The sequence below is a fragment of the Neovison vison genome, chromosome 7 (genome assembly GCF_020171115.1).
Source record: "Neovison vison isolate M4711 chromosome 7, ASM_NN_V1, whole genome shotgun sequence".
Taxonomy (NCBI): Eukaryota; Metazoa; Chordata; class Mammalia; order Carnivora; family Mustelidae; genus Neogale; species Neogale vison.
In genome coordinates, this window is record NC_058097.1 from 150,285,665 (window position 1) to 150,306,810 (window position 21,146).

Sequence of the window (21,146 nt, forward strand, 5' to 3'; positions counted from 1 at the left end):
TCTGCCTGCCTCTCTGCCTACTTGTGATCTCTGTCAAATAAATAAAATTAAAAAAAAAAAAAACCAACCCAGTCTTCCAGTCTACCTTCTGGTTATAACAGTTTACATCCCTCTTGCATGCAAAATAAAACTCCCCTCTTTACCCCAAATCCCTCCAAACCTGGTGTCAGACTACAGTATAAATTTCAGAATCTGGTCATGTAAATGAGATTCATAGAGAGGTGAGGCTTCTTGAGTGCAGTTTCTCTAACACAGTTTATCTCAAAGAATTTGTGAACTAGAGACGAGTTCTCTGTCTACCATATAGCCAATAAATAGTAATTAGATGAATTACTGCAGCTTTATACTTCAAAATGTTAAACACATAAGAGACTTTTTTTATTAAAATGCTCTACTATAGGGGTGCCTGGGTGTCTCAGTGGGTTAAGTCTCTGCCTTCGGCTCGGGTCATGATCCCAGGGTCCTGGAATCGAGCCCCGAGTCGGGCTCTCTGCTCGGCGGGGAGTCTGCTTCCCTTCCTCTCTCTGCCTGCCTCTCTGCCTGCTTGTGATCCCTATCAGATGAAAAAATAAATTTTTTTTTAAATAAAAAGAAAGAGAAATCCTCTTTAAAAAAAAAAAAAAAGAATGGATTTACAGATAAATGGAACAAAAAAGAGTCTAGAAGTACAGTCTATTGATTTCTAACAAAAATGTAACTTATAAAAATGCTAAATAAATTTTAATAAAAATGAATCTAGTTATATTTTAAGCACATGACTAATTAGAGTGCCATGATGATTCAACACTAGAAAATTTATCAGCATAATAAACTGCATTTACCAAATAAATATGAAAAATTCTGATTATTTTTATAATTACCAAAAAAATCAAATGATAAAATTATCTCTTAGTGATTAAAAAGTAAAAACAAAAGACATAGCCAGCAAGATAAAGAATTTTTCATCCTAATAAGGATGTCTTCCTGAAACTTAGAGGAAACATTGTATTTGATGGTTGTGTCCATTTTCTATATGTGCCATAACAAATTACCATGAATTTAGTAGCTTAAAACAGTGCAAATATTTTATCTCACAGTTCTGTAGGTCAGACATCTGGATGGGCTTGGCTGATTTTACTGCTCAAGCTCTAAAAAGACCAAAATGACATTGTTTTAGCTAGCTAGGCCGGCCTCTAGTGTAGAACCCACTTATAAGTTCATTCAGGTTGTTGTGAGAATCTAGTTCCTAATAACTGTAGGACCTAGGTCCATACTCTTTCCTGTCATCTGGGAGCTACCCTTAGCTCCTGGAGGCTACTCTCTCTGATCCTTGCACATGGGCTTCTACATATCAGAGCCAGCAATGATGCACTGAATCCTTCCCGTGCTTGGAATCAACTCCTTGACTTCCTTTTTGGCTGGTCTCTCATCTGATTCCAGCCAGAGGAAGTTCTCTGCTTATAAGGGGTCATAATGATTAGACTGAGCTACTAATCTCTCTATCTTAAATTCCATAACTCTAATATATCTAAGTTATATTTTACATGTAAATAGTTCTAGGATCAGATATATAAGAAATAGTTCAGAAAAATACATGTAAATTGATGGGACAGTAATTATCTGGGGTGGGGGACATATAGTGGGATGTGCAAATATGAGACTTTCTGCCATTTTTTATTAGTTGTTGTTTTACAACAATACTTTGTTTGCATATAATTTTCTTAGAAGATTTTTATTTATGTATTAGAGAGAGCAGGAACAGGGGAGGGGCAGAAGGAGAGGGAGAAGCAGGCTCCCCACTGAACAGAGTCCCAATGCGGGTTGGATCCCAGGATGCTGGAGCAGGGTCTGAGCCCAATGGGGCCACCCAGGCAGCCCTATATTCATTTAATTTTTAGAAATTGAAGGTGTGCATATCAAAACATGCAATCCAAGTAAGGTTTGTAGATTGTGCCAATGTCAGTTTCCTGGTTTTTATTTATTATTTTTTTTTTAAGATTTTTATTTATTTATTTGACAGACAGATCACAAGTAGGCAGAGAGAGAGGAGGAAGCAGTCTCCCTGCTGAGCAGAGAGCCCAATGCCGGCCTCGATCCCAGGACCCTGAGTTCATGACCTGAGCCGAAGGCAGAGGCTTTAACCCACTGAGCCACCCAGGCGCCCAGTTTCCTGGTTTTTATATTGTAGTATTGTTCTATAAATTGTTGCCTTGGGTGAAGGGGTGGGGGAACTTTCTGTACTACTTTTGCAACTTTGTATAATTATATTGAGAAGTTTTTTTTTTAATTAACAAATAAGTGAAAAAAATTAAATGTTAAAAGAGGAATTGTGACCACTTGTCACTGAAGCCTATTAAATTACCTGAATACTGTAATCACTTAAGCAAAAAAAGACAAAAAGAAAAAACAGTCATTATTTTCCTGTTTTCTTTAATAGGTTTTAGATGATCTGGAATGTCATGGAGTTGCAGTGTCAGAACAAAGCCGAGCAGAACTGGAACAGAAAATAGATGAAGCCAGAGAAAATATTCGTAAAGCAGAGGTGAGGTGGCAGCTCACTGGGGCATTTTCCCCAGCTCCAACAATATCACAGCCGTGGTGTATACCTGTAGAATTCAGCTGCTATCCACTGCTTAATTTGAAGATGACTCAGCATCTTTATCTGTGTCCAGGGTTTTATTTTTGATACCTGCTTCCTGCAGGACAGTACGTGTAACAAAAAGACACTGAACCGGTTTTCTGGAGAGTTTATAATCAAGAAAAATTAACAGAAGAATTATACCACCATAAAGATACTAATTTTAAAGTTTTCACAAGGAACATAATAAATCAGTAAAATTAATGGCATAAAATTGATATATATATATATTCAGAGCCTTGAAAAGTCCTCCCCAATAATGGGAGGTTCACTGGTTCAGGGGCAAAATCTGATCTTTTAAAAAGAGAGATTTGGTTAAGTATCTGCTTAAGGCAAAAAACCTAACAATAGATTTTCATCTTTTGGTGAGGGGTCATGGAACCCTTTTGAGGATTGTGTATGAAAGTGTGAAACCTTCTCTCCCCCCACACACACACATACAAAAAAAAACCCCACACTTCTTTGTGTACAGTGTCCAGAAGTTCATATACCCTAGAGGAGTAATATTCCCTGACCTGGTGGCAGAGAGGTTGAGATGGAAAGAAATATATTATTTGCAAAGGCAGAAGACATAGGATACAATTAGGCAGTTGGATTTGTTTAGAGTGGAGGTTTTTTGAAGAAATAATGATAGGAAGTAAACAAAAATTATTGTGCTTAGGACCAGTTCATGGATGACCTGTGCACACGTGTGTATAGTTATCTACCCAGTGCACCATGTTGAAGGGATGTTAGAAAGTAGACATCTTAGAAAGACAGACTATCCAGACCTCAAGGAGAATATTTTCCTGTTAGGAAGGCATAGAGTGCCAAAGATAGCTGAGACTGTAAAACATAAATGCCAAGGCGTGGTCCACACAAGTACTCTTAATACTTAAGGAACCCAGAGACCACTGTGGGATAAGTTGTCAGGGCAGGTGACACAGAAAAGGTAGAATTTGAGATGGGTGTTGACAGATGAGCAGTATTTAATTAGAGAAGCAGGGATAGCACAAGATTTATGCCATGTAATGTCAAGTGGCATAATTTGAACCAAAGGAAGAAGGAGGAAGATTTGAGCCTGGCATTGGGAAATACTCTCTAAGAGTCATTTGCCCAATGAGAGAAGTTCCCCTGGGACACAGTGTGGCACTGTAAGTGTACAAGATACCGCCAGGGTCTCTCTACAAGAGATTGGTTGAGGGTTAATCTGAACTAGTGATTTTCATATATCCTCTCAGGACTCTAGAGGTTTTGAGGAAGTGTTTCAGTGGTTGGTTGAGGGGGAAGGGGAGGGTGAGGGGAGAGGCAGCTTAGGCAAACAGAGGGAATGTGAGCATGTTTTTGGCACAACCCCACGGAAGTGATCTGAACCAGGAAGGCTTGTCATCTGCCTGGTATAGAGAAACCCCAGTAAATCCAACTTGCCTTTGTCCCTGACACATGATCCACTGCCTCTACAGTGAAGAGGGCAGGGTGTACAATAAATAGCTGTTTTCCACTCTGAACTCAGGGTCAGGCTAAGCCACTACCCTAGGGTACCGGCCAAGTACTGCTGGCAGGCCTTCGCCTGGTCTGAGAGACACTGGCCTGTGTATGAGTTTCTCCTGCTGTTTGTTTCTCCATACTCTGAGTGAAGCCAGTTTCAGAGCCCTGGTGGAACAGGACAAGTCTCAGAAGTTTTCTGAAGGGTGTGTTCTGTCTTGTATTTTCTATTTCCAAACTCCCTCCATGGTGTTACTGTCTGGTACCGTCCCTCCACCAAACCCCCCAGGAGTAGCAGTAGTAGGTATTGGTCACACAAGTCTGCATTTAGGCTCAATGACCTGTTATTTCTGTGAGTGTATTAAACAGCCCTGTGTTTGTTAGCTTAAAGCTAAAAATATGAAGTGAGATTCCCACAACAGATTGTCTCATTTTTCCTAATACCAGTATTTGAGTTTGCATTCTCAGAGATAATTTTCTTACCAAAAATACGGAATATGCTAAAAACCATGATGCTGGATCTATTATCTCAGCTTTTTTTTTTTTTAAAGATTTTATTTATTTACCTGACAGAGAGAGATCACAAGTAGACGGAGAGGCAAGCAGAGAGATAGAGGGAAGCAGGCTCCCTGCTGAGCAGAGAGCCCGATGCAGGACTCGATCCCAGGACCCTGAGATCATGACCTGAACAGAAGGCAGCGGCTTAACCCACTGAGCCACCCAGGCGCCCCTATTATCTCAGCTTTAAATATCTATGAAATATAGTTAATCCTACTGTGATCTTAAAATGATGTCTCATTTGATTTTCACGTATCAGATACAAAGAATAACCCAGCTAAAATTAGATGGCAAATATGTGAGTGTAGTATTGGGGTAGTACTTACCAGACGGTCATAATGAGGTTTTTGGATAGACTTGACCACAAGAACCTTCAGAAGAATCAACATTACTAGTTTGTGTAGATTCCTCCTTTCTTCCCTTTGCCTGTACATCACTTGCATTGGATTTTCTCTTTCCATTTAGTAGTTATTTACTTTATTATAAATACCTAATCAAAAGGGAAAAAGCTGGTTAAAATTCTATTATATCCTTCATGTTTGGTTTATAACTCTTACCAACATGACTGTTACTCTTCCTTGTTGGCTAATCTACATGATCCAGTCTTTTCTATATTGTGTTTCCATTCAGTGTTGCCAATTAGAATAAAAGCCTTCATGGCACTCTGTAATAAACCTTTTCCAAACATAAGAAATCAAAATATAAATGGTCTTTGCTTTTCCAAAGAATAAGGTTTATATAGTGATTAATTAATTATTGGCTGGTTAATGTGTCACAGATTTGCTAATTGATTAACAGATACTTAATGAATACCTGCCATGTGCTAGATACTGATGAGTGTATACTGTACATACAGTGATAAACACACCTTTGTTCTATTGTTATGATCTCTGTGATAGTTACAAAGATCTTTGTATTAGATGTGGTACTGTTTGCATCCACTGACAAATTCAAGAATTGAAACAAAGTAATAGCTGCTTAAGTTAAACTTTAATAACAGTCTTCTTAACCTGGTATTTAGGTATTTGAATTTTTTGAAATGCCTTTTGTCACACAGACACACACATTCTTCATCTGACTTAGCATTCCTATTTTAAACGTAGCTTGCCAAGAGACCAAGAATTTTAAATACCATCTTTTTGGAAGCTGTACATGACTTATGTTGTTCCAGAACACAATTATTTTTTGCGTGTTTAGATTCTTCCTTTTATTTGGGTTGAGGGCAGTTCTCTTTTTTTTGACAGTGAGGAGACACAAAGAGGAGAAATTTAATGTAAGAAGTCAAAGATACCCAGAAATTTTTAGTTACTCACATTTGGGGTGAGGCCTCCTGAAGGAACTACAGACAATATGATTCTTTCTTTAAGATATTAACTATATTGGGGCGCCTGGGTGGCTCAGTGGGTTAAGCCTCTTTCTTCAGCTCAGGTCATGATCCCAGGGTCCTGGGATTGAGCTCCGCATCGGGCTTTCTGCTCAGTGGGGAGCCTGCCTCCTCCTCTCTCTCTGCCTGCTTCTCTGCCTACTTGTGATCTCTGTCAAATAAATAAATAAAATCTTTAAAAAAAAGATATTAACTATATTTTTATTTATTTATTATTCATTTATTCGTCAGAGAGAGAAAGAGTGAGAGAGAGAGAGAGCACTCACAAGCAGGCAGAGTTGCAGGCAGAGGCAGAGAGAGAAGCAGGCTCCCCTCCGAGCAAGGAGCCCAATGTGGGACTCGATCCCAGGACCCTCGGACCATGACCGGAGCTGAAGGCAGCGGCTTAACCGACTGAGCCACCCAGGTGTCCCAAGATATTAACTATATTTTTAAAATCTGAATTGAATGTACATTTGAAATCCAAAGTACAATAACAAAGTGAATTAACAAAACCAAGAAATATCGCTTATTATCTATATAAACACATTTTCTTTTAAATTGTCATCCTATAAGGTTCTGTTGGGAATTCAGAATTATGTCATCCTTGTACCTCAGTGACTCAAAAAATGGCAATTAATACCCTTGCCAGCATGTGCTAGGAGAAACCTAAAAATTTCAGTTGCATAAAATGTGAAGCCTCATCCACCTCAAGATTAAGGAAATGCTAAGGATGAGCCTACTATAAAGACAGAATTTCCAGTTGTGTTATATCCAGATTTACGTCACCTCTGGGCCTGTTATTGCAGGTTTTCACTGTGCTCATGTAACATAATATGTCAGCAGACCTTTTGACTAATCACTTTCTTTCATTTTTATTGTGGAAATTTTCAACAACATATAAAAGATGAAGAGTAAATACATATTTCTCATTTGCTAAATTTAACCATTGATATTTTGCAATACTGGCTTTGTATGTTTGTTTCTGTTCAATATAATAGAAGTTAAAGCTAGAGGCCTGGCTAGGTGCTCTATGCAAACAATGTGTCATGGGACACTGCATCAAAAACTGATGATGTACTGTGTGGTGACTAACATAACATAATGAGTTTGTTTTTTTTAAATCTCAAGGCCATGGGGCACCTGGGTGGCTCAGTTGGTTGGGCGACTGCTTTCAGCTCAGGTCATGATCCTGGAGTCTCAGGATCGAGTGCCACATCGGGCTCCCAGCTCCATGGGGAGTCTGCTTTTCCCTCTGACCTCGTTCATACTCTCTCTCACTGTCTCTCTCTCTCAAATAAATAAATAAAATGTTTTAAAAAATAAAATAAAAATCTCGAGGCCTGATTTGAATGAGTGCTTTAGGCAAGAATACTTTATAGATGATGCTATTTTTCATCACACAGATGTTTTTATCACATTAATCAACTCTATTAATGATGCTAGAAGTAGTCACCTAATAGGTGGTGCTACCAGGCCTTCCAGCTTTTAAAGTTCCTTTTTTAGTACTTGTAGCTAGCAAGTACTAGTCATCTCCAGTAGTGGCAAATGGGTATTTTTCACTCTTACTTACTTTACTCATTATGATTTTATGGAATTTTAAAAATCAGCTATATCAAGGTATAATATACAAACAATAAAATGATACCATTTCAAGTGAAGGGTTTGGTGAGCTTAGACAAATGCATCTCACCACCACAATCAAAGTGCCAAATATTTCTGTCATCCCCCCAAAGTTCTCTTGTGACCAGGCAACAACTGACCTGCTTTCTATCATACAGGTTAGTTCAGCTTCAACTTCATGAATATTAGATTACTTGATAACATCCTACACATCACATGCAAAGATCACCCCTCACATTTTCATCCAGCCTTACTTTTTGCCTTAAGCTCAGTTTGACGAGCTAGAATATACTCAAGGCCACTGATCCTTTCTTCTGTAGTATGTAATCTACTATTAAGGCCATCCTGTGAATGTTTATTTCAGATATTACAGTTTCAGCTCTATAAGTTCTGTTTGGTTCTTTATATTCTATTTATATTCCCAGTTCATGCCTGTTTACCTTCATGTTTTCCTTTAAATCCTTAAGTGTATTTATAATAATGACTTTAAGTCCTTGTCTGCTCTTTCCATCATCTGTTATTTCTTTATCTCTTTCTTTTTGATTAACTTTTTTCCTTTAGTTATGGCTCATGTTTTTCTGCTTTTCAAATACCTAGTAGAAATTGTGTTTCATTATTGAATCTGAATTCTCCTTTCTTTTTTATTTATTTATTAAAGATTTTATTTATTTATTTGACAGAGAGAGATCACAAGTAGGCAGAGAGGCAGACAGAGAGAGAAAGAGGAGGAAGCAGGCTCCCTGCTGAGCAGAGAGCCCGACGCGGGACTCGATCCCAGGACCCTGAGATCATGACCTGAGCCGAAGGCAGCGGCTTAACCCACTGAGCCACCCAGGCGCCCTTCTCCTTTCTTTTTTAAAGGCTCTTGAGTTTTGTTCTGACAGCCATGTCAGCTCCAGATCAGGTTAATCCTTTGGAGTTTGATTTTTAAGTTTTGTTTGGGTTGCTTTAGAATAGCCTTTCCAGTAGGGCAAATTTAGCCCTGTTGCCAGTGCATTTCCTTTCTGTAGTTTTTTGGTATGCCATAAGTACCCAATAAGATTTCTCAGTCTGGCTGGATAGAACTGTAATATCTTTCAGCCCTGGGAATTTTTCAGTTCACAGCTCTGTGGTAGATATTTTTTCCTCATGTCATTATCCTTTACTTCTCCTCATAGGGTCAGTCCCACCTTATATATTCTCAATTTGTTATAGATTTTTATTAATTTCATCTGTTTTCCATTATAGATGGCCTCTTTGAAGCCCCATAGTGTCTAAATTCAGCCAATGAGAGTTCATTTAGCCTTCCATGTCCTTTTGATGTTACTCCCGTTAGTCTTTGAACAGTTTCCTGCTTTCTCACACAGGCTTGCTATCATAGACTCACCTTGTATTCTCCCTGATCATACTTAGAATTAAGTCTGATTCTCCACTGAGCTCTGATTTCTGTTAATAGAGGATTGTAGTTAGACACCCAGGTCTAGGATGTGAAGGTGCTAATTGTAATGAGTGTCATTGATGTCTTGGCCCTTTCTTTGTTTTCGGAGCTAGAAATTTATTGTTATTTTTTTTAATCATGAGTTCATGTTGTTATTTCCAATTAAGATTTAAAATTAGGAGGATTTTGTTGAATTTATTCGATTTTCTATTTGTCTTTTTTTGCTTTTGGTCGAAATTTTGTAACAATATTTTGTTTGATCCTGCAATATACTGAAGTTTTAGAATTGCAATGGAAATATTATTAATGGTAAACTTGAGCAAAATTTAAGATTTCTTTGCAGTTTGTTTTGAAGGTAGACTGTCTCCACAAGATTTCTGCTTCTGGTAATAAGAAACTAGCTCATATTAGACTAATCCTCCTTTAGATAACAGTCATTAACCTGGGGCAAAAATACTTAATAGAACTGGAAGATATCCAAGCCATGTAAAAACTAGAAAGTCCCTTAAAAGAATGGGACTGTACTTGGAGATATGTATGTACAGTAAGCAGCTCTTTGTGACAAGGGGCTACATGACTAGAATTCAAGCACAGAGCCTTGATCTTATTGACTTGAGGATGAATGTTGGGGAGCTCTCAAGTTTCATATATGTAAATAACTTGCAAATCCTCAGCCAAACCTGGATACATTTGTGGAGCAGAAACTCCCAGAAGCTTGACAGGAAATAGTAGTTGGAAGGCAAAATAACTGAGCCAGAATTTTAGCTTTTGCTCACCACAGGGAGTAACATTAACCATTAAAATATTGGTGTGGCTATAATATCAGACAACATAGACTACGGACAAGAAATATAAAAAGGGATAATTTATAATGATTAAAAGAAAGGTCGTCATGATCTTTTCCATCAAGAAGACACAACAATTCTGAATGTGTTGTAGCTGATAATGGAGCAACTAAATACTGAAGCAAAAAACTGACAGAACTGAAAGAAGAAATAGATATATCTACAATGGTAATCAGAGATGTCAACATTCCTTTCAGTAATTAGAACGAGGGGCTAGAAAATCAGCAAGGATCAAGACTTGAACAACCCTGTCAACCAACTTGACCTAATTGGCATGTATAGAACACCCCATAAGGATAGAGTACTTATTCTTTTAAAGTACACACAGATAGGACGCCTGGGTGGCTCAGTTGGTTGGAGGACTGCCTTCTGCTCGGGTTGTGATCCTGGAGTCCTGGGATCGAGTCCCGCATCCGGCTCCGAGCTCCATGGGGAGTCTGCTTCTCTCTCTGACCTTCTCCTCGCTCATGCGCTCTCTCACTGTCTCTCTCTCAAATAAATAAATGGAATCTTAAAAAAAAAAAAAAAAAAAAAAAAACAAGAAAAAGAAAAAAAAAAGAGTCACCTTTTAAAAAAAAAAAAAGTACACACAGAACATTCAGCAAGACCAGATACTAGACCATAAACCAGTGTCAGTTAGTTTAAAAGTATTGCTGTCGCTCAGAGTATGTTCTCGGACCCATCAGAATTAAATTAAAAATCAATAATAGATACCTGAAAAATCTCCAGATATTTGGAAATTAAATTATTTAGACACAATAATCTGTGGCTGCCTTAAAACACACACATACACACACACACACACACACACCCCTCCAGACCCAGCTTTATGGCAAAAACGACTTCCTGTCTCTCACCATTCTGGGTGTTGACTGCATTTGTTTTGCAGGTTTTTCCTGAGATTACTCAAGGGCTACATTCATCCAGAGGGTCTGCTGGAGTGCTGAGCGTTTTTTCCAAATGGTCTTTCATCCTCAAATATGCTAAACTAGGCTTCCGTACATGGTGGAGACACATTCCTAGAAATCAGTCTTAATTGCACTTAATCAGATCTCTGCTAGAATCAAATTTGCATATGGTCCATCAAAGATCACATGAATAAGCCGAGAATCAATGTGGGAGGGAACAACATGGATAGCAAGAGGCATGATTCCTTGACAGTAACATTTTACCAAAATTGTTAGGACCTTGTTAAATCATTTTTCTCATCTGTAAAATGGAGTTAATGATATCCATCCCTAGAATTGTTGTGTGGATTAAATGAAATAATCATATAGTTCCTAGTACATGTGATAAAAGTTGTTTGGAGTGGTTTTTTCTAAGACACCAAAGGTAATTTAGAGTGGCAAATACTATCATTTTATTCATTTATTTATTTTCATTCATTTCCTATTACGCCAAGATTATGTATTTTAAAAGAACTGGCTTTTAAAACATCATTTTAAAAAGCTCTATCTCTTCACAGATTCTAAAATGATTTGGTCAAGTAGTATCTGGGATGCAATCAAGTTACAGAGACTTGTGCTCTGCAAATTTTAATCAACTGGTAAATCATCAAAATTCATTTGAAAACCCTGGAAAATTCTTCTTTTAAATAGTTGGTAAAATATAAACAGTTGGAACTCTGGAGGAAAGATAGCTATGATTATTCTGGAGCTATAATCTAAAAATCTAACTTTTGCAAATGCCATGCTCATCAGTTGTTTGGTAAAGTACTGACAAAAATACGTCTTATGAAAATGAAATTACTTGGTATTGAAAAAACAATATATTGATATATCTCTCCCTCCCTCTCACTCTTGCTCTCGCTCTTTCTTCTTTTTTGTTGTGTATCTCTGCTTCTGCAGTTAAATGACTTAGATTTATTATTTCCAAGAAGGAGTTTGTTGGTTCACTCTTCTTTCCTAGAACATTTTATTGCCTGTACTAGTTTAAAATGCATACTAGAATGATGCAAAGACAACTGGATATTTACTTGCAGAAGAATGGAGTTGGGCCCCTACCTCATACCATATACAAAAATAAACTTGAAATGATCAAACACCTAAATATAACAGCAGAAGCTATAAAGCACTCGCAAGAAACCATAGGAGTAAATCTTTGTGACCTTGGATTAATTTGTTAGATATGAAACCAAAAGCCCAAGCAACAAAAGAAAAAAATAGGTAAATTGGATTTTATCAAAATTTAAAACTTTCTTCTTCAAAAGATAAAATCAAGAAAGTGAGGGTGGCTGGGTGACAGACATTGGGAAGGGTGAGTATGTTCTATGGTGAGCGCTGTGAATTGTGTAAGACTGGAGAATCACAGATCTGTCCCCCTGAAACAAAGACTACATTATATGTTAATTTTTTTAAGTAAAAAAAAAAAAAAAAACAAAAAACAGATCAAGTAGACATAAAAATAAAAGATAAAATTTAAAAAGAAAAGTGAAAGACAGGGGCACCTGGAGGCTCAGCTGGTTAAGCATCTGCTTTCGGCTCAGGTCATGATCCTGGGGTCCTGGGATTGAGCCCCACGTCGAGCTCCGTGCTCAGTGGAGAGCCTGCTTCTCCCTCTCTCTCAGCAGCTCCCCCTCCTTGTACGCACGTGCTCGCTCTCTCTCTCTCTGTCAAATAAATAAAAAGTCTTTAAAAAAATGAAAGACAACCCACAGGATGGGAAAAAATATCTGTAAATCATGTATCTGATGAGAGACTTTTATTTAGAATACAGAAAATCTCTTAGAATATTTCTAAGACAAAGACAAAATAAAAAGAATATTAAAAAGACAACCCATTTTAAAAATGAGCAAAGTATTTGAATAGACAGACATTTCTCTGAGAAGATAGACAGATGACTAATAAGTCCATGAAAAGATGCTTCACATAATTAGTCATCAAGGAAAAACAAATCAATACTACAATGAGATACTACTTCACACCCACTAGGATGGCTATAATCGAAAAGGCAGACATTAACAAGTATCTTTCAGGATGTGGAGAAACGCTAACCCTCTTACCCTGCTGGTGGGATTGTCAAATGAGGAAGCTGCTTTGGAAAATAATCTGACATTTTCCCAAGTGGTTAAACATCGCATGATTTTATGATCAAGCAATTTCAGTCCGAAGTATATGCACATATACAGAGAAATGAAAGCATGTTTACACAAAAACTTATACACTAATGTTTAAAGACACATTATTCATATTGGGCAAAAGTGTCTATCAGCTGACAAATAGATAAAGTTGTTGGTAATTTGATTCTGCTAGAATCAAGATGTTATTTGGCCATAAAAAGGAATGAAATACTGACACACACTACACCACACATGCTACAACATGAAAACACAATGCTGGGTGAAAGAAGCCAGACACAAAAGGCCACATACTATATGGTTCTATTTATATTAAATGTTCAGAATAGGGAAATCTGTAGAGAGAGAAAGTAGAATAGTAAGGGATAAGGGAGCAATGGTTAAAGGATCATGGGGTTTCTTTTGGAGGTAATTAAAATGTTTTAAAATTGATTGTGGTGATAGTGGCACATATCTGTGGATATACCCTTAGTCATTGAACTGTACACTTTATTTTATTTTATTTTTTAAGATTTTATTTATTTGTCAGCAAGAGAGAGAGAGCTCAAGCAGGCACAGAGGCAGGCAGAGGGAGAAGCAGGCTCCCCGCCGAGCAGGGAGCTCGATGCGGGACTCAATCCCAGGACCCTAGGTCATGACCTGAGCCAAAGGCAGACACTTAACCAACTAACCCACCCAGGTGTCCCTGAACTGTACACTGTAAATGGGTGAATTTTATAGTATATGTAAGCTTTAGCTCAGTAAAGCTATTGCCAAAATAATAATTAGAAGAATAAATATATATATATATATATATTTTTTAAGATTTTATTTATTTGACAGAGATCAAAGTAGGCAGTAGGGAGAGAGGCAGAGAGGCAGGCAGAGAGAGAGGAGAAAGTAGGCTCTCCACGGAGCAGAGAGCCCTATGCGGGGGCTCGATCCAGGGTCCTGGGTTCATGACCTGAGCCGAAGGCAGAGGCTTTAACCCACTGAGCCACCCAGGTGCCCCAAGAATAAATATATTTTTGCAAGGCTGTTTACCAAATTGCGTACCTCCAAGCTAAAAACTTGAATTACTTTATATAAGGATCTGTATAATATTTAAAACCACTGAATTATTTAAAATTATTAAGATGGCAGTTTATGTAACATGAATTTTATCTCATTTTTTAAAGTATTTAGAGAGAAAGAGAGTAGGGGGAGGGGCAGAAGGAGTGGGAGGGAGTTTCAAGCAGACTCCCCACTGAGTGCAAAGCCTAATGTGGAGCTCAGTCTCACAACCCTGAGATCATGACCAGAACTAAAACCCAAAGTCAGATGCTTAACCGACTAAATCACCCAGGTGCCCCAATTTTATCTCAATTTTTAAAAACCTACATGCTTAAAAACCTTAGGAATACAAAATAAAATCAGCAATGAGAGCTCAAGTGAAACAAGTCAGAGCTTAGGTCATTTTTTTTTCCTATGCTCCACATCCAACATGGGCTCGAACTCACAACCCTGAGATTAAGAGTCACATACTCTACCAAGGGAGCCAACCAGGTGCCTATAGAGCTCAAATCAATTTGATACCAGCTTCTGCAGCTGAGAATCCAGAGAGTGGTCAGAATTGCACACCAGCAGGGTTCAGTGAGCACACTTGTTTGTCCAAAAGTCCCATAGAAAGGCCATGAAGTGAAGGTTGAAATTTATCAAATAATCCAAATCTTCTCACTGGAATCTTCAAATGTTGAAGGAAGGGACCATCTCTCTATTATGCAGAACAATGAAGCTGAATTTACTACTTGCTAAGCAAGAGAGAATGATACTTAAAAATACAGTCTCTCTGAAGAAACAGAACTAATATCTAGGGTTTTGAGAAGTGTGGATTTCAGGGATTGGCAGATTTTCAAAATTTACGGATTGGTTCACTTGCAGCTGTGCTCTCTAGAGATGGGTGGGCTGTGGGAAGCAGGAGTGGGAACCTGACTACTGGTGGTGGCTGGTGTGAGGCTGTCCCTGCCTGGCTTCCAGGCTTGGCTGCTGGATCCAGACAGGTTCAAACTGGTTCTGTGGTTACTTGCTTATGACTTGCAACACGAGTCAGAGAACAAGCAGTCTTTCAGTTCCTTGAATTTGGAGACTAGGAACTTTTTGTTTTCTATCTCTTACTGTTTCTGACAACTACACCGTAATTTAATTCAGATCTTTACCCAGTAGTTCAATCAGGAGTCACTGAAGATTTTAACCAGGGGAGTGACATGATGAGATCATTTGAAAACTTGCAAGTCTAGGAGATGGGTTAGAAGGCTGTGGAACATGCTAGATTTTAGGATGTCTGAGGTGTAGCCTTATTAAAAGGAAAAGAATGCAGACTTTATGGTGTATCTTCCTGTACATAAGTTCTGTTGATGTAGCTTGTCAAAATGAAGGTGTGCCATTTACCCTCATTTCTGTTCCGGGTTTCCTCCCTTCTCTCCAAGTGAAAAATTAACATTTGTCCCAAGGTAGTAATTGCTAGTAAATATTAAGATTATTCTAATTAGTAAATCAGAAACAACTTTTAAAAAACACACACATTGATTCGAGGGGGGAAAAAATGCCTTGATTTCTGACCACTTTCTTGGTTTTCTTAGATAATTAAGTTGAAAGCTGAAGCCCGGCTGGACCTGCTAAAGCAGATCGGTGTTTCTGTGGACACGTGGCTGAAGAGTGCAATGAATCAAGTAATGGAAGAACTGGAAAATGAACGATGGGCTCGCCTTCCTGCAGTGACAAACAACGGCACTTTACACTCGGTAGGGTTTCTCTTCTTGGCTGTGATGGCTGTGACCTTTGAAGGATGCCATTCTCTGACTGTGTAACCAAACCTGAAAATAGCCAAAATTTAAAAGAAAAAATAGTGGTCTTGCCAGCAGTTTGGTGTCTTTGCCTTACCCTATCCCTAACTGAGTTAAACTTGGTACAGCAAGAGGAAAAAAGTCATGCTTTTCTTTTCTTTTCTTTTCTTTTTTTTTTTTACCGTGCAGTGAAGAACATATTATCTCTTGTTGGTTTACCCGTACGACTTTACCAAACTCCTTATCCCATTCATGAAGAGAGATGCTTCTTGTCCAGAAGTAGCAGAATAAAAATTTTAATCTAGAGTTTCTGAAGTGCTCAGAGGTCTTCTCTAAGTACAAATGAAAACTAAGATGCAGAGAGTCATAAACAGTCTCAAAGAAGGGAAGGGAACACTTCTGGTCTGTGGCTTATTTAATCTGTTTGATTTGCAAGGGCTTTCACTCTCTGCTCACTGTATCATCGTCAGAGACACAGGGCAGGGATGGTGTGACAAACAAGGCCACAGCTCAAGCTGGTGTTTTCTTGCTTCAAGTCCAGGGCTGTTTCTACTCTGACGTCATCCAGTTCAACCTCAGTTTTTCATGTTGGAGATCTGAGTGCCAGAAAAGTTCCGTGATTTCCATGTTACTACATAAGTGGATATATGATTTCTAGCTGGTCAGCCAAAGTAGTTCCTGCTGCTGCCTCCCCCTCATTACTCTCTCTCTCATCCTGTTTATTTCCTTATGGCATTTATTACAGTCTGTCCTTGCCTTCTTTATTTGTCTTCTTTGTCTGTCTTCCTCCCTGGAATGTAATTTCCATGTCTGCCTGATTCACTGCTGTGCACAGCAAAGTGCCTGGCACATAGAAGGTACTCAGTAAATATCTGCTGAAGGAAGAAATGAAAGGTCAGATGGACGAATAGATGGAGTAGTGGCAAACTAAAAGCTAAAACTTTACTCTCTCAACTTCTGACTATATCCATAGTGCTTCTTCAGTGCTTATGCCCTTCAGATAAAAGGGATCCTTGCTAGAGAAATTGGCTAAAGTTTAAGAACATTCCTGAAAGTTTTGTCAAATTTTTTACATAACATTCTGATTTTCTAATGGGAATACACTTGCACATTTAAAGAAGATTGTGTATGGGTGTGCATTTTAAGGAAAAACAGTCTATTAAAAGCTTATTTTTGTTTTACTATTAATGGTAATCCAGCTAAGGAAAGTAGGCACACATCACCCACTTGACTTTGGGGTTAGAAGAACTTGCCCTGTTTTCATTACGACAGAGTTGCTCCACATCGTGGAATATCCCTTCCTAACACAATTCCCCTCTGCTTCAGGTTATTTTGTTGTACAGAACTTAAGATGATAGCAAATTCCAGACACAAACTTTCTTATGGCATCTTCAGTGGCACTGTTGGAAACCAATCAAACACGTGATTTCCCTTGGACTAGTACCTTTTCTAACTAACTCAGCTGAGCAGGCATTTATCCCCTCAGCTCTTGCCTACTTCCTGGGTATATTGGAAATGAACTAAACTTGGTCTCTCTCCTCAAAGAGCGTAGCTGGTAAGGAAGATAGAGCTTTATAGATCTTAGTGATACACGGCAGAGTATGACTGGGCTACTCTGTGCCAAACTTGAAATTGCTTGCTCCTAACTCATCAACACCTTGGGAAAAGACCCACTTCTCTCTGGGTTTCGAGAGAAAATTATGTTAAATGATTCCAAGATCCCCTCCAATTCCAAAATTTTATGATTTTGTGAAATGCTATCAAAAAAGCTCCGTACCAGATAGAAAAATAGGAAAGATGTTTGCCCCATGAAGGAAATATGAGTTGAGATAGTCCTTGAAGAATTTCAGCAGGAGATAAAGAAGGGCTTCTGAGTGTGAAGGAAGGAAATGAAAGAGATACGCCTAGTACAGTCTGTCAATGAGTAGTACATTCTGATAGTAAGTGTTGAGAACTGTCCAAAGATATCAGCTCATGTAGGAACATCATATCCTCTGTGAAGGGAGCATTTTGCAATCCCTTCCCCCTCTTTTCTTCCCTCTAGTCAGTTTTACAGAGCCTGTGTCATCCAGCTTTCAGCTGAAGGTTGTATTTTGTGGAAATTCTATTAATAATACATTAGTGCCCCTCTCATTGATGGTGTCACTTCTCCTGGTTTCAGTTACTGTGGTCAACCATGGAAGCAACTATCTGGAAGCAGATGATCCTCCTTCTGACTTTGTCAGAAGGTCAGTAGTGGCTTCACGCTCCATTACAATACCTGCATCACTCACCTCGCTTCATCTCATCACGTAGGCATTTTATCATCACACATCATCACCAGAAGGGTGAATATAGTACAATAAGATATTCTGAGAGAGAGGCCCACATTCACATAACATTTATTACAGTATATTGTTGTAATTGTTATAATTTATTATTAGTTGTTATTTATCTCTTACTAGGCCTAATTTATAAATTAAACTGTAGCATAAGTATGTGGTGTAGGAAAAAACATAGTCTATAGAGTTTGGTCCTATCTCTCATTTCAAACATCCATAGGGGGTCTCAGAACCTATTCCCCATGGATAAGGAGGAGCGGCTACTGTATAAATGAAGGAGAGATCAGACGTAGGTACAGATTTGCTAAATGAAGTCCCAATATTTATTTAACCTGCTTTTAAATGACAACACTGAAATAATTTAGAGGGATTTGTATCTCTTCATACTGGCAGCTAGCTGGCTAGGAGCATGAAGCAGAAATACACATCTGGGGACCAAATTATTTCTTCCATTATAAGATGCCAACAAAAGCATTAGTCATCAAGTTTAGAGTTCCCTTCCATCTGGAAAATGTGTTTAATTCTAGTGTTAGACATTAACAGTGTAAAGGGCCTTATTAGAAGATAAATGTTTTTAAAACATACAGTCTATTTACCTTATAGAACAAGGAAGAAACTAAACTTCCTTGGGTATTAACTCTTTGCCTTCTGTATTTTGCTCTAGTACAGAATACAGGATTCAGAAGAAAAAGAGAAAAAGAACCACAGTATATGGCAATGTTTTTTAAAAGGAGAGCAGTCTGGTAATAGAGTTATTCAACTGATGGTTAACTAGAGCCCATACATAACAGCCTGTGGTTAGATTGCTACTGCTAGTAGCCCAGTCAGCCTTTCTGTCCATCATTCCTCCCTACTCTTATTTTCCTTTCTTCTCTTACGAAAAGACCATGCCCAGTTTACAACCTAATTTTTAAATTATATGAATTTTAGACTAGAAACAGTTTTATAACTAGGTTACAAAAAAGTTAGAAAGTTCAGTAGAGACGAAGATGACCAAAAACTCCATTCTTACATTCTTACTAACGCTACTGTTAACAACTTGATGTAATTCCATCCTCTTTCTACTCTTCTTCTTTTTTTTAAGATTTTATTTTTCACTTATTTGAGAGAGAGAGAAAGCAACGGGGCTGGTGGCAGGGAGCTGAGGGAGCAGGAAAAGCAGGCTCTCCACTGAGCAAGGAGCCCGAAAAGGGCTGATCCCAGGACCCCGAGATAATGACGTGAGGTGAAGGCAGATACTTAACCAACTGAGCCACCCAGACACCCCTACCATCCTTTTTTTTTTCTTAAACATATTTCAGAATTAAGTTAATTTGTGTATTTTTCCATCTAGCATTCCAATCTGCTGGATAATCTCCATAATCTTTCTTTTAATGTCTGCATAGTATTTGATCAAGAAAGCATACCATAATTCACTTAACTATTTTCTTATAGGTTCAATATTTAGATTTCTTCAAGATATTCTAAATAAATAATACTCTAAAAATATTTGTGTATATATTTCTTTTTTCCATACAGGAGATTTTTTTCTGTAATATAGATTCTTAGAAGTAGAATTAATAGGTCAGGCGTACCTGGCTGACTCGATCAGTGGAGTGTGCGACTCTTGATCTCAGGGTTGTAAGTTCAAGCCTCACATTGGATATAGAGATTACTTAAAAGTAAAAAATAATTAGGTTAGAGATTTATAGTTCTTTGTGTAAGATTGGTTTCTGTTCTTTTGATTATTTTCCCCTAGGTTCTCAAACTATATCTGATAGTGTTTACACAACTTCCTTATCTCCAACCATTTCCCCCAACTATTATACACAGACATCCTGACACCCACTCTGTTTTGCACCCTCCCTAAGAGTGTGAGCATTTTTCAGAGTTGCATAGAAATCAATTCTGGCTTCCATTATTGGGAAGACCATGCTGAATAATGTGTTTGAAAGGCAAGGAAATTAAATATTTTTAACCATCAGGATAGTGGTTTAGTTTCCATCTGCCTCATTAATGCATAACAGTCCTTGCAATATAATGGGCTTTGTTTTTGACATATGAAAATCTGTTTTGGGCTTGTACTAATCCCAAAGAAAGGAAACAATGAATTTTTGTAGTAAAATAAATGTAAACTGTAGAAAATAATAGAATACACCTGCAAAAATCTTCAGTAACTTATGTGTTTACAGTTTTTCCAAATGGGCACTGTTCTGTTTATTGAATTAAACTCTATAACCCAAATAGCCCACACTACTAGTGAAATTGACATTTCATATTTTCAGTAGGATCAATTTAATTCAATTCATCAAGCATATATTGAACCTGCACTGCCATGAGAACCTTTGCTAGGTGCTGGGAGTTACCAAACTGAGTATAGGGTCTGCTGAGTTTGTAGCCACAGATTGAGAGAACCAATCTGACAGCCAGGACCAAAAGATGGGCATTGAGAAGCTGTGGAGAAGTTCACTTCTAAGAGAAATTCTTTGACTTTCTGCATAGCCATAATAACAAGTAAAGTGCCTAACATAAATCCCTATACATAGTACATGTTCAAAAATATTAATCCAAACCTCAAGATAAGTAGTTTAATTTTACCAACTAAGCTTAAAATACTAATGAAAGGAGGGAGTTCACAGGTAAATCATCTGTTCTGTACCAGGTACTATGTCAGGCACATTCATACATTATTTCAATTAATGATCACAATAGTTTTGAATGTATTTACAGGTAAGAAGATAGACTTATAAGAATTAGTTATCTTGCCCAACAGCACACAGCTAGTGTTGAGGTAGCTAGGATTTGAACCCAGATACACCTGCCTCTAAAGCCTTGCTCTTTAACCATACTTTCTTACTATGTGGATGACCCTTAATTCTTCTAACCTTTCTCATGATTCGTATAATTGCTGTGTATTCCTTTTTTTCTTTTTTCTTTGTTTTATTTTTCAGCTTCTGTTGAATCATCACTGAGTGTCCTATTTTCAATGTAATTAATGGTCTTGTAGCATCTTCAAATACTGTGTGACCCATTGTCATTAAAATCCCCAAGCTTTGGGACATCTGGGTGGCTCATTCAGTTA

General features: G+C 38.0%; 1 protein-coding gene across 2 annotated transcripts in view; it reads left to right on the plus strand.

Annotated features, from left to right (window-relative positions):
* The window catches only part of FCHSD2 (FCH and double SH3 domains 2), a 285,218-nt gene that overhangs the window by 243,456 nt on the left and 20,616 nt on the right, over positions 1 to 21,146 (plus strand). For both annotated transcript variants that reach the window (XM_044258593.1, XM_044258594.1), the window contains 2 exons: positions 2,417 to 2,521; positions 15,561 to 15,722. In XM_044258593.1, the coding sequence (XP_044114528.1) occupies positions 2,417 to 2,521; positions 15,561 to 15,722 (267 nt within the window). The remainder of the gene's footprint in view (positions 1 to 2,416; positions 2,522 to 15,560; positions 15,723 to 21,146) is intronic.